This window comes from Myotis myotis, unplaced genomic scaffold (genome assembly GCF_014108235.1).
Source record: "Myotis myotis isolate mMyoMyo1 unplaced genomic scaffold, mMyoMyo1.p scaffold_m19_p_19, whole genome shotgun sequence".
Lineage (NCBI taxonomy): Eukaryota > Metazoa > Chordata > Mammalia > Chiroptera > Vespertilionidae > Myotis > Myotis myotis.
Genome location: NW_023416323.1, coordinates 36685352 through 36701570, shown reverse-complemented (window position 1 = coordinate 36701570; position 16219 = coordinate 36685352). Strand labels below are relative to the sequence as shown.

General features: G+C 57.0%; 2 protein-coding genes across 7 annotated transcripts in view; one reads left to right on the top strand and one right to left on the bottom strand.

Moving 5' to 3' along the window:
• Positions 1-1460: 1460 nt before the first annotated feature.
• Positions 1461-7098, bottom strand: LOC118674155 (proline-rich protein 2-like). 3 transcript variants are annotated; one of them, XM_036345516.1, is made up of 2 exons: positions 5963-7098; positions 1461-1970 (listed from the first exon to the last, which is right to left on the bottom strand). In XM_036345516.1, the coding sequence occupies exon 1, from the start codon at positions 6792-6794 to the stop codon at positions 5970-5972; it is 825 nt and encodes a 274-aa protein (XP_036201409.1). In that variant the 5' UTR covers positions 6795-7098; the 3' UTR covers positions 1461-1970; positions 5963-5969. The 3 variants fall into 3 exon arrangements, with proteins under 3 accessions (XP_036201409.1, XP_036201410.1, XP_036201411.1); XM_036345517.1 differs by having other exon boundaries at positions 1461-1967; XM_036345518.1 differs by lacking the exon at positions 1461-1970 and adding an exon at positions 2524-3106.
• The window catches only part of NDRG4 (NDRG family member 4), a 27152-nt gene continuing 16359 nt past the window's right edge, over positions 5427-16219 (top strand). For 2 of the 4 annotated variants that reach the window (XM_036345513.1, XM_036345512.1), the window contains exons 1-2: positions 6008-6142; positions 14486-14580. In XM_036345513.1, coding sequence (XP_036201406.1) covers positions 6106-6142; positions 14486-14580 — 132 coding nt within the window. In that variant the 5' untranslated portion in view covers positions 6008-6105. Of the gene's footprint in view, positions 5564-6007; positions 6143-6432; positions 6539-14485; positions 14581-16219 lie in introns of those variants that run through there. The other 2 variants (XM_036345515.1, XM_036345514.1) reach the window with 2 other exon arrangements.

Here is a 16219-nt window from a genome sequence, read left to right as displayed (position 1 = left end):
GGCTGGTCGGTGCGCAGCTGGGGTTTGGAACCGTAGCCTGGATGCCGCCCCGCTTCCCGCCTCCGTGGGGCTATGTGACTTGGAACAGGATGGCCTCGCTCAGACTTGGGAATCAAAGGCTCCAGGGGCTGGAGTGGCTAAAAATAGCCTCCACCCCACCCCACCCCCAAGCGGGGTGTGCCTTGTGGAGGTCATCTCTCTCTCTGCAGCCCAGGAAGAGCGTCAGCATTGCCCACGGAGAGTCTGCGAGGGCAGCCCCTGGGGAAAGCCCTGAGCTGGCTGCAAGTCCTGCCTGGGAAGGCAAGCCGGCCTCCCGAGCCCCTGGCCTTGTTCCCTCTCCATTTGGTCTGAGAACACAGGGCCACCCCCACCCCCACCCCAGGACTTCATGGGCCCCTCGGGCCGCAGTGGCCAGGAGGAGGTGAGTACGTGCAGTGTGATTCCTCTGGGGAAAACACACACACGTACATATATGGCTGAAGGACACAGCCCCCCAGTGTTACCATGTTAACACTGGTTGTTTTTATGTTACGGAATTAGGAGAGGATTTTGTTTTCCCCTCTGCATCTTATGATTTTTCTGCATTGAGCATATATGACTATTGGGATTTTTAAAAAATATTGTCAGATCCACCAGTTGCCTTGACTCAGTGTAAACTGGGGCTCTGTGTAAAGCTCCCAGGACAAGCGAAGGGGCTTTTTCATTTTTTTAAATATGGTTTTTATAGGTTTTTATGGATTTTAGAAAGAGGAAGGGAGAGGGGGAGAGGAAGAGGGAGAGAGGGGGGGGGGGACATCAACATTGATTGGCTGGCCGGGCACATGCCCTGACCAGGAATCAAACTGGTGACCTCTCGGTGCCTGGGTCGATGCTCAACCACTGAGCCACACCAGCCAGGCAGGCCAGGTGTAAGGGAGCTTTTCCAAGGGGAACTGGAAGTGCTTCTGCTGTCCTCTGAGATGGGGGAGGAGAAGGTGAAGGGTCTGGAGTTACAGGAGCACAAAGAGCCGGCCCTGCAGGAGGGCGATCCTACATGTTATGGGAGAAAGGGGGTGGGGACATAACCTGCAAATGGCCCAGGTGGCCCACGCCTGCCTGCCCGGGGCAGATGACCTGGTGGCTGGTGAGTTTCCAGAGCCAGGCTGAGGCCAGGCACTCCGCCCTGCTCACTCCCTCATTCCAGCTTCCTCACCATCTGCTCCACCTCCTTCCGGGAGCCCCTGGCAGGGCTGCAACAGCTCAGCTCTGCGCCTCCCTGAGCTCAGCACAGGGTCTGGCTGACCCAATGCATGATGGATGGATGGATCGATGGATGGATGGATGGATGGATGGTACTCTCCCCCAGTCATCCCTTTCCCATCTCCATCTACTGACTTTATTGACCTGCCACCCCTCTCTGCGAGCTCTTCCTCCAGGAGGCCCTTGCTGACACACCCACCTTCCCCTCCCCCCAGAACCTCAATCACACGTATTAGCAGAGCCCGCCCCACACCTGCATTATGGGACTCTAAACTGGTTTCCTTCATCCAGGCATAAACCCAAGGTCATGCCCTGGTCAGCTGCAGTTCCCCAGTGCACCCCACAGCACGGTAGGGCTGGACACCCCAGAGGCACTCAGCCGCTCTGATAAAAGATGAGGAAGGATCCACTCTTCTCTCCCTGGGGCCCTGTGACTCATGATTAGTGAGTGGGGAGTGTTACTGGGGAGGGGGACGGTGCCTGCCCTCCCCTCCCCTGCTATGAGAGGAAGCTTCCACGGCTCATCTGCACCTCGACCCCACCTGCGAGTCCCTTTTTATTTGCTCTCAGTCGTGGTCACGAGGGGACTGGAGAGGGAGGGTGACTCAGCCAATTCATCAGCCCGATGGAAAAACCCAGTCACCTGTCCTCCCGGCGCTGGGACCGGAGCCCTCTGCATCTGGATGGGCAGCCTGCCATACTGTTTTCAAGGTCCTTTTGTCTTTCACCTGCTGAAAAAAAACAAAACAAAACAGACTGAAGTATGAAGCAGCACGGCCGGCTGACGCTGGATTCGTGGTGCGGCAGGACGCTGGATTCGTGGTGCGGCAGGAACCTCGGCGACCAGTGGTCATGTGTTCCCTCCGCGCCAGGCCCCGAGTTGAGTGCCCCTGTGTGAAATCTCATAGCAGTTTCCCAAGTCCATTGCTTTCTGGGGTGGGTGCTGGTCACTCTCTTGGCCACCAGCATCTGATAGGCCCTTCCCGGGGCGGAGCCCGCCTCCCGCCAGAGGAGCTGAGAACACCTTTGCCCTGCCTCCCTTGCAGCTTTGGCAGAGTACCTGATCTCTAATCAGACACACCCATTCTTTTTCTTTTTTAATTAAATTTATTGGGGTAACATTGGTTAATAACATAAATTTCAGGTGTATGACTTTCCAGGACAACATCTGTATACTCAACTGTGTGCTCCCCACCGGAAGCCTAGCCTCCTTCTGTCACCATATGTGTGACCCCCTTTACCTTTCCCTCCCTCCCCCCCCACCCCCCCTCCGGTATCCACCACTCTGTGGTCTGTGTGTATGAGTTTGTTTTTTGTTTGCTCCTGTGTTGTTTTTGTGTTAGCGCCCGCAGAGGAGTGAAATCACAGGGGTCTTGCCCTTTCCCGTCTGATTGAGTTCACTTAGCATAATACTCTCAAGATCCACCCAAGTTGTCTCCAATGCAGACACGCCCATTTTTGACTGTGAATTGGAAGCTGGTGACACAAGGCCACGTGGAATCCACTGTGGCGAGGTGGCAGCGGTGGCAGCCACACCCCCTCGGGCTCCAGAGGCAGCTGTGGGCCCGATGGCGGTGCCCCTGTGTCCTTGCCCAGGGGCGGCGGCGGCTGCAGGTCTGTGCCCCGGGGCGGCGGCAGTTTTGACACCAGATCAAGGCTGCAGTGTTGGGTGTGACTCCTGAGGTCCCGAGAGCTGCACCCTCTTTTAACGAAGCCCCTTTTCTGCTTAAACTAGCCAGCGTAGGTCCACTGTTTCCTGCAACCGTCCCGACTGGCGGTAAGTTAGCCCGAGTTCCCCCATGAGGAAAGGAGGTTCCGAGAGATCTTCAGAAAGGCAGTCTCCTCTCCAGCTGCCATGCAGGCCAACCTGCCCGTTTCACAGACGGGAAAAGGCAAGTACAGAGGAGGCAGTGAGCTGGGCAGCATCTTTCAGGTCATCAGGAGCAAGGCTGGAGGGCACGTCTGAGGGGCCCCCACCCCCGCCAACAGCTTGACCCGGGGTTGCGCTCTGCTTCCCTCTGTTAAAAACCCTGCCCTCCAGCCTGTCCCCAAACACCATGCCCCCCTCGCAGGGGTGAGGAGCCTGTAGCAGGAGGGGCTGAGAGCTTGCCTTCCATCATTCCTAGGGGACCCCGCATTGCCAGGCCTGACAGATCCTCCACAAGGGGCCAGGGCCCCTCTACCTGCCTCTCCCCTGAGCACCTTTTTTTTTTTTTTCGCAGCAGCCCCCGGAAGCGGGGTGTCCTTACAACCACATTTCCCCATCATCTACTGTCTCCACTTTTAGGGTGCAAATCTACAACCTAACCCTCCTGAACGCTCCCTTGGATTCGTGGATTATCTGAGCCAAGCGGATTCTCTGCATTAGGTCAAGGCCATGGCAGACGCCATCCCACACGTGGACAGATGAGTCATGGTTTCAAAGCTCTTGTTAGGCAGCTTCATGCACCCTCCTGGGGCCTGGATTCCTCTGAGGCGTTCAGAACAGGCTGCACCTCGTGGATTCTGTCGCTAGAACATCAGTAATTTGTTTGTTCAATGACTAGGCCTGAAGTTACTGAAAAGGGTAGAACTGAGGAAAGCCTGACAGAGTCTCTAATGCAATAACAGCTTCATGTTCAATAATGAAGGCAATCCCACTACACCAAGGTCGCGGGTCCGGTCTCCGGTCAGGGCAACCAATGAATGCAGAAGCAAGTGGCAACAAATCTCTCTCCAATCAATCAATACAAACATTTTTTTTTTAAAAAATAATAAAGATGACTGTTTACTGAACATTTCAACCGTGTGCCTGGCACTATACTGAGCGTTTTATGCTCCATCATTTCATCCTTAGGGGAGCCCTCTGAGGTCGGCATCATCCCGTTTCACCCAGTGTGCATGGAGGCTCAGAGAGGCTCAGTCACCCGCCACCACTCAGCCAGGAAACTGTAGAACCAGCCTGTGTCCTCAAGGGCTGGCTCCACACTTGTATACACACACACACAGTCTCCTGGATGTTTTGGACATCGGAGTTCACTCTGTCCCCAGGGACTCCCTCCCACCCCCTTTTACAAAAGAGGAAATGGGGAGGCAAGGCCATCTATCCCCAAGGTGAGCCCCCAGAGCTGTAAGGAGAACCCCAGCTTGCTGCCTCCTATAGTTTATGTTCTGCACCTCCAGCAGGACCGTGCACCCCATCTGAGGACACCAAACCTAGCAGCTTCCTCAGTCAGCACTGGTGATTGGGGTCACTCAGAGCAGCTGCCGTGGCTTCACAAACCAGCCCAGGTAGAAGGGGTCAGGGGGGGCACTGCAGAATGCTCTTGACCTCCCACCCCATTGCCATCAGGACCCCCCAGACGACGGTCTAATCCATTCAATCTACACCAAAGGGCTGAATCTGGGAGGGGCAGAGCCCGGCCCAAGGTCACAGGCAGGGCCTGACTAGAACCCGGCCCAGGAGCCCTCTCGTGGAGTTGTCTTGCCCAAGGAGATGTTTCCAGGTCATGATTTCCATTCTGCCTGCAGGAGGCGTGACCCAGGGACTTGGTGGGAACCACGCCCTGGGCTAGACACAGTGAGCTGAGGAAGGCAGGGGTCTCCCAGAAGGTGGAGGTGAACTGAGGGGAGCAATGACCTTGCCACCCGGTGGGGGAGGGTGGTCCCTCCCGCAGGAGTCCCCCAGGGAACCTCGGGCTCTGAGACCGGTGACAGGACCCAAGGCCCCAGAGCACCCGGTTCTTCCTGACCCCCCAGGGCCTTGCTCAGCGGTGCCCTGGCAGCGGAACGGGTGGGGAGGGGTGCTGCCTCCTCCGAGCTGGGGTTCCCCCTGGTCATCTAAACAAAGACTGAGGCGGAGGTCGCCCCCCTCCCCCGGGAACCCCACGCCGCGCTGCTGCAATAAGATCGGGGGGACGGGCGGGGCCTCCCTCCGCACCCGGTGGAGTCCGAGAGGTGGGGACCCTTCCCCCCGGCGCCTGCGGGGGTTGAGGAGCGATAGGGGAGGGGAGGGGAGGGGCGGAGGCTAGAATTCCACGTCGCGGGGTCTCGGCCGCCCGCCAGCCATCCACCCGGGGACACTCCCACCGCGGCGGGAGGCAGTGCTGAGCGCCCGGGACGGCCTCCCGGGGCCAACCCACGCCCGCGGGCGGAGCGCCCACGCCCACCACACCCACGTGGCACGCCCCCCGCGCCGCCCCCCGCCCCCCGCCCGGCCTCCGCCACCAGCTGCGGCGCGCGGGGAGGGACCCGGGCGCGGACACCTGCACCCGCGCGGCGGCGGCGGCGGCGGCGGCCAGGTCCTGTCCCCGCCTGCGCGTCCGTCTCGCTCGCATCGCCCTCGGTGAGTTGGCGCCGCCCTCGGCCCTTTCCCCTGGTCCCCGGGTCCCCCTGTCCTTGCGGCCGCGGCCGAGCCTCCGCGCGCGACCCATCCCTGCGAGCCGGGCACCCCGTCGCCGGCGCGAGGGCCGCACCCTCTCCTCCGCCCCGGGCTCTCCCTCCTCTTCCCAGCCAGACGCGGGGACCCGCGGGGCCACGATCCGGCCGCCGCCCGCGCCTCCCCCACCTCCACACCCGGTGGCGGGGCCTCTTTGTTCCCGGCGGGCGCACGGGCCCCTCCTGTCGCCGCACCCACCCCGCGCCCCCCGCGCCCCCCACCCCCCCGCCTCCCGGGCTTCACCCCGACCAGGTGGCGGCGGGCGCCGCGGAGGGGTGCGCGGCCGTCCCATTGGTGGATTCGTACCAGCGTTTTAGGGGGGAGCGCGCGGAGGGGGCGGCGAGAGCGCTCCTGGCTCGGCGGCTGCTCCGCGGCGCTCGCGCTCCCGGGCTCCTGGGCTCCGCGCCGCCCGCCATCCTCTCCCGGAGCCGGCCGCGCTGGGCGCCGCGATGAAGCTGCGGGGACACAGGATCGAACTGCTGACAGGTACCCGGCCCCGCGCCCGCCGCCGTCCGGTTGGAGAGGGGCGCGGCGCCCGGGGCTGGCGGCTCTGGTGGGAGCGGGAGGCGGGGGAGCGGAGCCAGCGGAGTCCCAGCCCGCGCGCGTCCCGGTCCTGCGCGGCGCCCGGCCCCGCCCGGCTCTGCCCTCGGCCCCGGCCCCGGCGGGTGGAGCGCACGGCCGGAGCGCGGGGCGGGGGCGGCCCCCTCGCGTCTCCGAGGGGCCGAGCTCGAGTCGGGTCCCTGAAGTCAGTGTCGCTCGGTCCCCAGAGACAGGGGCTCCCGACCGCGGCCTCTGCTCCCTGCTCCCGGCGACAGCCTGCGCTCCTCTGGGAGAAGTTTTCTGCCGGGAGGAGAGCCCAGCGCCTGGGAAGTGGGGAGCCAGGTGGGAGCCCCTCTGGGGGCTGGAAGCCACAGGCAGGGCGCTGTGGCCGGAGGTCCCCAGAGGACACTGGGTGTGCCCGGAGCGGGAGGCGGAAGGGGAGGCCGGGGGCCGGGGGCCGGGGCCGAAGGTGGGACACGCTCTCCCAGGCACAGGCGGCCCCTGGTGGGGGGCTGTGGAGAGACGGGGCCGGGGCCGGGGAGCGGAGAGGAAAGGGAGCCGGTGCGGATCCCACCGCCTGGAGGGGGAGGCGCTCCATCGCTGCCTCCGGACGGACAGAGGCTTCCAGTAAATTCCTCGGCCCCGGGAGGTCTGGTCGCGTCCTCGCGGGCGCAGGAGAGCGGAGCGAAGGGCCCTGCGGGGAGAGGGCAGGGGCCGCGGCGTGGGGTGCGCCGGAAGCAGGCGGGAGCCCGCGCGGGGGCGAGACAAGTGGAGAGATCGGAGCACGTGGCAGTGTTTGAACTGGACCCTGAACGGCAGGCTTTTTCTATTCCCGGAGCGGGAGGTGGCGTTGCAGGCTGCAGGCTGGAGGGAGCCGCGGATGCAGAGGCCCGGGGTGTGAGAGCGGCTTGGACTGGGGGGGGGGGGGGGGGGGGTCGGGGGGACGGAGTGGAGGCTGGAGGCCGGGGGAGCGAGGGGCGGGGCGCTGGGGGAGGGTTCGGGCCGTGAGCCCCGCCCTAGCCGGTGTGGCTCAGTGGAGAGAGCTTCGGCCCGCGCACCGAGGGGTCCGCGAATGCCCGTTAAGCAGCAGGGACTGGTGCTCCTGTCCCGGGCCGGCTCACAGGCAGGGGGCGCTGGGGGGCTGTTTTGGAAACTGCCAGGTCCTCAGAGGTGCCCCATCTGAGCCCAGTTAGCCACGGGGCCGGCACTCCTTCCAGTCCCTTGCCCGTTTTTCCGTATGGAGCTCACCTGAGGCAGGCCTGCCCACCTGGTTTCACAGGGAGCGGCCCGGCCCGGCCAGCATGGCTCAGTGGTTGAGCATCGACCTATGAACCAAACCAGCTGGTCTGGGTTAGATTTCCAGGAGGGGGCGTGCAGGAGGCAGTCAATCAGTGATTCTCTGTCATCATTGATGTTTCTATCTCCCTCACCCTCTCCCTTCCTCTCTGAAATCAATAAAAATATTTTTAAAAGCGGTGGGGGGGGGTGGCGGTAAGGGGGTAGCGGGGGTGCAGCCCTGGCTGCCCAGCTTGCTAATCCCCGAGGGGAAGTGTTTCCAGCCGCATGGGTTTTGGGAGCCTTGCATGCGGGACTGAACTCCTGGGTCCCCCTCCTGCTCTCCCAGCCGCAAAGGGCTGGGGGGGAGGGGGGTGGTGCTCTCAGAAGGCTGTGCAGGGCTCCAGTGGGGCGCCAGGCTTTGGGGTGCCCTTCAGTGTGGGGACCCTCATTTTCTGGGTACAGGGCTCAGGGCCCTTCCTCCCCCATCAGACAGATTCCAGCAGACTCTCTACGCCAGCGGTTCTCAACCTGTGGGTCGCGACCCTTTTGGGGTCGAACGACCCTTTCACAGGGGTCGCCTAAGACCATCGGAAAACACTTATATAATTACATGTTGTTTTTGTGATTAATCACTATGCTTTAATGATGTTCAATTTGTAACAATAAAAATACATCCTGCATATCAGATATTTACATTACGATTCATCACAGTAGCAACATGACAGTTACGAAGTAGCAACGAAAATAATTTTATGGTTGGGGGTCACCACAACATGAGGAACTGTATGAAAGGGTCGCGGCGTTAGGAAGGTTGAGAACCACTGCTCTACGCCCTCATAACAACCTGCGAGGTGTGTCTATTATTTCCTCCTTTTTACAGATGAGGAGAAGGAGGCACAGAGAGGATAAGCCACCCCTGTCATTGACCGCAGTTGCCCTGGGAGTCAGGGCATCTCCTCAGTCCTGTCTGTGGTTTTTGCAGCTTCCCCTCCCCCCCACACTCCCCCCTTCAGCTCCCTCCTGTCCCCGTCCCCCTCCCACAGATCTGGGTTCAAGCCCCAGCCCACCGCTGGCCACCTGTGTGGTGTCAGACAGGTGCCTTCACCTCTCTGACTTCAGTTTCCTCGTCTTCCCTGTGGAACTGTTGAGCCCTCCCTGGGAGAGGTGGAGTGGCTCGCTGAGATAGCACGGGTGACACACCCGGCTGGGGCTGAGCCCCGGGGTGGGGGGGCACCTCTCGGGCTTCGTCTCCCCTCTTTACAAATGTGTGGTCTGTGTCTCAGCAGTTAGATTTTTAGGAACAAATAAAGTGGTTGAGGGTCGAGCTATGAACCAGGAGGTCACGGTTCGATTCCCGGTCAGGGCACATGCCCGGGTTGTGGGCTCCATTCCCAGTAGGGGGTGAGCAGGAGGCAACTGATCAATGATTCTCTCTCATCATTGATATTTCTATCTCTCTCCCTTTCCCTTCCTCTCTGAAATCAATAAAAAATATATATTAAGGTGTTTATATATTTTTTAGAGGTATATATATATATATAGAGAGAGAGAGAGAGGGGGGGGGGTATTTGTTCAAGAATGGCTACCCTGTAGTTAATAGAAGAAAAAGAAAAACTGGAAATAATAACCTCCGAGAGGAGGTTAAATATAGGGTGTCCCCCCAAAATGTGTACACACACTCTGAACAATTATAAAGGCAGTGTCTATTAAAGTACACTTCCTTTTCAGGATTGAGCTAGCCGCTGTTACAGTGTGTATGCGTTTTTTGGGCCGCCCTGTAGATTCCCGTGCGTTCACCTCAGGGAACCCCAGGCAGCTGCGAATTTTGCTGCCAAAGTTATTTATTCACCTGAACAGATGTCCCCTTATGTAATAATAATGTCGTAATGATGGTGGTGACAGCTCGCGCTTACATGGCGTCTGCCATGTGCCAGGCACAGTCCGGAGTGCTTTCTATATAGTCACTCACCATCATAGCCACCTGTGAGGTGTATGCTATCATTTCCTCCTTTTTCAGATAAGGAAAGTGAGGCACAGAGAGGTTAAGCAACTGGCTAAAAGTCACACAGATGGCAAGCAGCGGCTGGAATGTGAGCCAGGGTCTAAACGATGTTTCCAAACAGTGTCTTGTTGCCATAACCGGTTTGGTTCAGTGGATAGAGTTTTGGCCCACAAACTGAAGGGTCCCGAGTTCAATTCCCATCAAGGGTATGTACCTTGGTTGCAGGCTTGATCCCCAGTAGGGGGTGTGCAGAAGGCAGCTGATCGATGTTCTAACTCTCTATCCCTCTCCCTTCCTTTCTGTAAAAACCAATAAAAAATATATATTTTTAAAAACGTGTTTTGTTTTTCATCTTTTTCAGTGTATAGATTAGCACTGGAAAAGGAGTCAAAGAAGATAATAAAAAAAAATGTTAACAGTGGTTTTCTCTGGTTCATAGGATTCTATGTGCTTTTCACTTCTTTTTGCTTTTCTGATTTTTCCAGTGAGCGTATATTACATGAAATTCAAGTTTTATTTTTTTATTTAAATATATTTTATTGATTTTTTTACAGAGGGGAAGGGAGAGGAATAGAGAGTTAGAAACATCAATGAGAGAGAAACATCGATCAGCTGCCTCCTACACATCCCCTACTGGGTATGTGCCCACAACCAAGGTACATGCCCTTGACCAGAATCGAACCTGGGACCCTTCAGTCCGCAGGCTAATGCTCTATCCACTGAGCCAAACCACTTAGGACCAAGTTTTATTTTTTAAAAACAGAAAAGTAGCAGATGTGTAGGGGGAAGTGGCCAGTGCTGGGGTTCTGAAGAAGCCACACCATGGGAATCCTGAAGAAGCGCACAGTAGGGGCGACTCTCCGGAAATGCTTCACAGCGAAAGGTCTTGGTGTCAGAGGAGCCGGGATTGCGTGGAAAAACACAGGCGGCAGCGACCTCCAGACAGAGGAATTCAGACCCCCCCACTCACCACGTGAGGGGGCTTTAGGATACCTTAAACAACTTACTTCACTTATATTTTCCTTTTAAAGAATTAACAAGGGTGGTAAATGCTTTTAAAAACCTGGGTCTTGAGTCTGAAAGGGTCAAGTACAAAAAAAAAGTAGAGTCCCAAAAAGTTCTGAATCCCAATCCCTCATTCTGCGAGTAACCGTTCTGAAATGACTGTGTGTCTACACGGGATGAACAAATCAACAAAAGTATCACGGAGACAGAGCCACGCTTCTCATCCTGGGAGAAAAAATCACAAATAAGGAAAGAGGGAAGTTCGACTACACGGTGAGGTGTGGAATGGATTGAAAGGTATCAGGACGGCTCCTTTCTTTCCAACCCGGGCCCGGCAGAGGCTCCCAAAGGCGGCCTGGCGAGAGGAAGACGGGCTGTTGTGCCGTCCGCGAGGCGGCGAGCACAGGACACGCCATCTCCACGCACACGCGCATCCGGGAGTGGGGGTCAGGAAGTGTGCCCAGCGGGACTCGGAGAACCCGGATTTGCCCTCAAGGAGATGGGAACCCCAGGCGGGCGCACTGACACCGGACTCAACAAAGCTGCCCGGGCCAAAGGAGTAAGAAAGGTCCCGTTCGGCACCCAGGTGCCGTTGTCCAGAAAACGAGATGAGGATGAAGATTCCCCAAACCAGCTCTGTATGTTGGTCACCGATGTACCTGCCACCACTTCCAAAAATCTACACAGCTCACGTGGCTGAGAACTAACTGCTGATGGTCAAATAAAGTTATCAATCTGCAAAAAAAAAAAGGATCAGTATAAATTCCAGATTTTATGATACATACAAATGGATAGATAGACAAGTGTGTATATTAGTGTACTCATATATTTTTTCTTTTTAAACATTCTTACTGATTTCAGAGAGGAAGGGAGAGGGAGAGAGAGATTGAAACAGCAATGATGAGAGATAATCATGGATCAGCTGCCTCCTATACACCCTACGGGGGATCAAGCCCGAAACCTCGGGCATGTGTCCTGACCCCGGGAATCAAACCGTGACTTCCTGGTTCATAGGTCAACGCTCAACCACTGAGCCACATGGGGGCGGCAGGCAATAGTGACTCTTTTTTTTTTTTTAATATATTTTATTGATTTTTTACAGAGAGGAAGGGCGAGAGATAGAGAGCCAGAAACATCGATGAGAGAGAAACATCGATCAGCTGCCTCCTGCACATCTCCTACTGGGGATGTGCCCGCAACCCAGGTACATGCCCTTGACCGGAATCGAACCTGGGACCTTTCAGTCCGCAGGCCGACGCTCTATCCACTAAGCCAAACCGGTTTCGGCCGTGACTCTTTTTAAATCATAACTTTCCTAGGGAGAAACTTCTCTGTCCCTCCCCCCGTGGGAACGTCCACCCTGGCCTCTGTTTGCGTGAGCCCAGGTACCCCGAACCCCACATTCCCACCTGCTGGGCCCCGGTTGCCTGTTTTCCATGGGCGGAGCCATTCCCAGTTCTCTGGATTCTGAGGTTTCTCTCCAGCCCTCTTCCCCTCCACCCTCCATCACTGGCCGTCTGTCCCTGCACGGCCCTCTCAGCCCTAAACATAGCACCGTCCTTGGGGTCATGGTCTTCTGGGTGGTTTCAGAACAGGCCTGGGTGAGGACAGGGACACCCCAGTGCTGCCAGTAGATAATGGAACTGGGTGCTAGGGGAGGCTGGCGGCTAAAAAGTCCTAATGGGGGAAGTGTTTTCCAGGGCGGGACCCTTCTGCTAGCCCCCCACCCAGATGGCTGGCTGAGGAAGCAGCCCTCAGAAAGGCTGGAAGAGAAAGGGGTGGGGGCGAGGGGAGGGAGGATGCCTTGCTAAAAATACTGCCCATCTGGGTTGTGTTAACTGGTTTCCCAGGAAACCGCTGGGAACCAAACTCGGGGGCATGGCATGGGGATGCAGGGACCCGGGGCCCTGGGTGGGCACGGGCCCCCCTGCCTGGCCTCTGGGGGCGAGGCTCTCCCAGGGGCTCCCCCGCTCTCCTCCTTCCAGCAGCTCCCAGCCCAGCGTCCGAATATCCCAATCCCAAACTGGACTCGCAGGGTTGAGGCATTGAGGCGTCATCTTTGTGCCGCTCCGGAGAGCTGAGGCTCCGAGCTTCTGGCGGAGGGAGGAAGCCCAGGGAAGGCCTGGAGCTGCAGCCTGGGCTCGCGACAGCCCTGCCTCAGAAATGGGTCCCCTCCCCGGGCCCCAGGCAACCACTGGGCCTACTGCCCAGGCCCTGGGCCTCCCACAGGGAGAAGCCAACGCAGCGGGGTGGACAGGGGTGGGATGTGGCCGGGGGAGCGGGATGCGTGTTTGGACCAACCAGGCCTGCAACAGAAATACGTGCTCTTGGCTGGAATTGAACCCGTTACCCTTCAGTCCACGAGCCAACGCTCTAACCATTGGGCAAAACTGACTAGGTCTTGCTTTTTTTTTTTTTTTTTTAATGTTGTTCGTCCCTGATTTCAGATCCCAGGCCGCCGTTTTCAGTCTTCCACCGGAGATAATGCCTGTTAACGTGAGGATATACATCCTCCCGGGCTTTTCTGTGGGGCTGTTTGTAAAGGGTGTCCCAAAATTCACGCAAGATTTGAATTTTGCGTGAGCATTAACAACAACAAAAAATAAAAGCCTAATTTTACTTGGTTTATTGAATCAGATTCTAATATCTGTTGCCCTTTGATTGCAATCCCTTCAATTTGATAAGCATTACCAAGTACCAGTTATGGCCCAGGAGCAGGGACAATGAAGACCAATGAAGATCGCGGCTTTGCGTATGTGCCAGCAAAGCCACGGAGGCCATTTACCCGATGTGCTATTCCATCCATAACCCTATACTGTAGACTTTATGAATCAATAAAAAATTTACAATTTTTAGTTATAAACCTGTGTTTTCTATCAAAATTACTTCTTGCGTGAGTTTTGGGACACCCTTTATTTCTCGTCATTGGGCTAATATTGTATGTTTTATCATTGCCTTTTCTGTTTATTGTGACAGCATTTTCCCGTTAGTAAAAATCTTTTATAAGTCACTGGCCCGTCGTTTGTCCTAATTCCCTATTCCTGGACACCTCGAGTCTTCCCGTTTTCCTCTCATTTCATAAATGGTGCTGTGGTGAGCGTTCCTACAGATCAAATCATTTAGGTCCCTCTCTGGGCTCCTTAAGGAATTTCTCCCAGGGAGAGGATTGCTGAGTCCGAGAGGATGAAGCTTTTAAATAATTTTAATTCATCCTGCAAAGCTGCCCTCCGGCAAGATGTATCCTTTTGTACACCCACGAGCAATATGAGCGAAGCGCCGGCTTCAGGACGCCTCAGCCAGCACTGCAGCCGGCCAGGGCCACCGGCCAAAATACGGGGTCTGGTTCTCATCTGCTTTTCTTTAACTTCTAGTGAGCTTTCATGTTTTCTTATGTATTTATTGGCCAATGTTAATTTGTTCAAATATATTTTTATTGATTTCATAGAGGAAAATAAAAACAGCAATGATGAGAGAGATCGGCTGCCTCCAGCACGCCCCCCTCCTTCCAGCACGCCCCTCCCCCCCCCTTTCAGGCCTGCAAACCCTGCAAGTGTCCTGACCAGGCCAGGAATTGATCCATGACCTCCTGGTTCACAGATGGACGCTCAAACCACTGAGCCATGCCTGGGGACAATGTTTTTTATGAATTTCCAGTTCATGTCCAGGGCCCGGGCCAGGCAACCGAGGTACATGCCCTTGACGGGAATTGAACCCAGACCTTTCAGTCCGCAGGCGGATGCTCTATCCACTGAGCCAAACCGTCTAGGGCGAAACATGTTTTGACTTTTAAGAAAACAGATACTACCGTGAGCCAAGCAGGGAGCCCTGCAGACGGAGCCTTGCTGCCCTGCGAGGTGCAGCGACGGGCCCAGGCTTGGGGACCGGGCATGGAGCCGGCGGTGGTGGCCTGGCTCCTGCCGCAGCCCGGCCTCGTGCTGGGAGCGTCAGGGCAGGAACCGGGCGCCCCGCCGCCGCCACCCCAACCTCGTCCTCCCCTCTCCCAGGGCTCCTGCTCCACGACGTGACCATGGCCGGGCTGCAGGAGCTGAGGTTCCCCGAGGAGAAGCCGCTGCTCCGGGGCCTGGACGCCACCGAGCTGGTGAGTCGCCCCCTCGCGGTCCTGGGGCGGAGAGCGCCCCCTCGTGGCCAAGAAGGGAACCGCGTGTCTTCCCTCCGGTCTTGTCCCGCTGACCCGCAGGCCAGGAACACTCAGGCCACCTGCGAGCCTAGTCCCCTCCTGGGGGGTGTCCGTGGCGACTGACACCCAGCCAGCCTCGCTGCGGCTCTGGCTGTCTTTGCGGCTGGGAGGCTTTTTAAAAAAATTTTAATGTTTTTATTGATTTTGAGAGAGAGAGAGAAAAAGGGAGAGGAAGAGAGAGAGCAACATTGATGTGAAAGCGAAACATCGATGGCTGCCTGGGAGGCTCTTGGGAAGTGTTATCCCCATTTCACTAATGAGACCACTGAGGCACAGAAAGGTTAATTCACTGGGCCAAGGGCACACAGCCATCAGGGGGTGAGGCTGAACTTCACCCCTGGTTCTGGGAGGCCCAGGAGGGTACCCGCGGGGCAGTGCTGTGTCCAGTAGGGCACAGCGCTTCCCCACCCGCTGGGCCTTTCCTGGTCCCCAGCTTCTCTGTCTTTTCTGCGCAAGCTCTGAGGTTTGAGGGCCCGTATCGCCATCAGGGTGCCTCCAGAGGCAGGGGGACCGAAGCAGCTGAGGTGGTCATTTTGTCCCATGAGGCCTAGGGCTAGATTCCAGAGTTATTTCTACCCTTTACTTCCATTGAAAGTGGAAGAAAGAGGGAAAGGCAGAGAGAAACATCGATGTGAGAGAAACACATCCATTGGCTGCCTCCTGCACGAGCCCTGACCAGGGCCCAGGCCGGGGAGGAGCCTGCAACCAAGGTACGTGCCCTTGACCGGAATCGAACCCGGGATCTTTTGGTCCGCAGGCCGACACTCTGTCCACTGAGCCAAACCGGCTAGGGCTACCCCCTGCTTTCTTGTTGTGGTGACGCCTGGCACCCTTCCCCTCCCTGCAAGGAAAAGCTGTGGGTCCACACTCATAGATCCCACACCGTGTGGCCTGTGGCTCGGCCTCTCTGAGCCCCACCCTTCCCTCCTGTCGCGGGAGCCCTTCACATTTTCCATGAACAGGGAAACGGATGTGAGCAGCTGCTCATAGACTCCTCCGCCAGGCACTTCCAGCCCTGCACCCGGCCCTTGGGAAGCCCTGGGTCACTTTCGTTAACATAAAGGTGAGTGGGGTCCTGGCCGAGGTGGCTCAGTTGGTTGGAGTGTCATCCCATGCACCAGAAGGTCTCGGGTTCGATTCCCTGTCAGGGCATATGCCTAAGTTTCGGATTCAGTTCTGCTCTGGTGCGTGCAGGAGGCAACAGATCCATGTGTCTCTCCCACATCGATGTTTCTCTCTCTCTCTCTCTCTCTCTCTTTCTCTCTCTCTCTCGCTTGAAAAAAAAAGAATGGGGGCCCTACCTGGTTTGGCTCAGTGGATAGAGCGTCGGCCTGGGGACTGAAAGGTCCGAGGTTCGATTCCAGTCAAGGGCATGTACCTTGGTTGCGGGCACATCCCCAGTAGGGGGTGTGCTGGAGGCAGCTGATCGATGTTTCTGTCTCATCGATGTTTCTAACTCTCTATCCCTCTCCCTTCCTCTCTGTAAAAAATAAAATATATATATATATATATAAAAAGAAATATTTATTTTAAAAAAGAA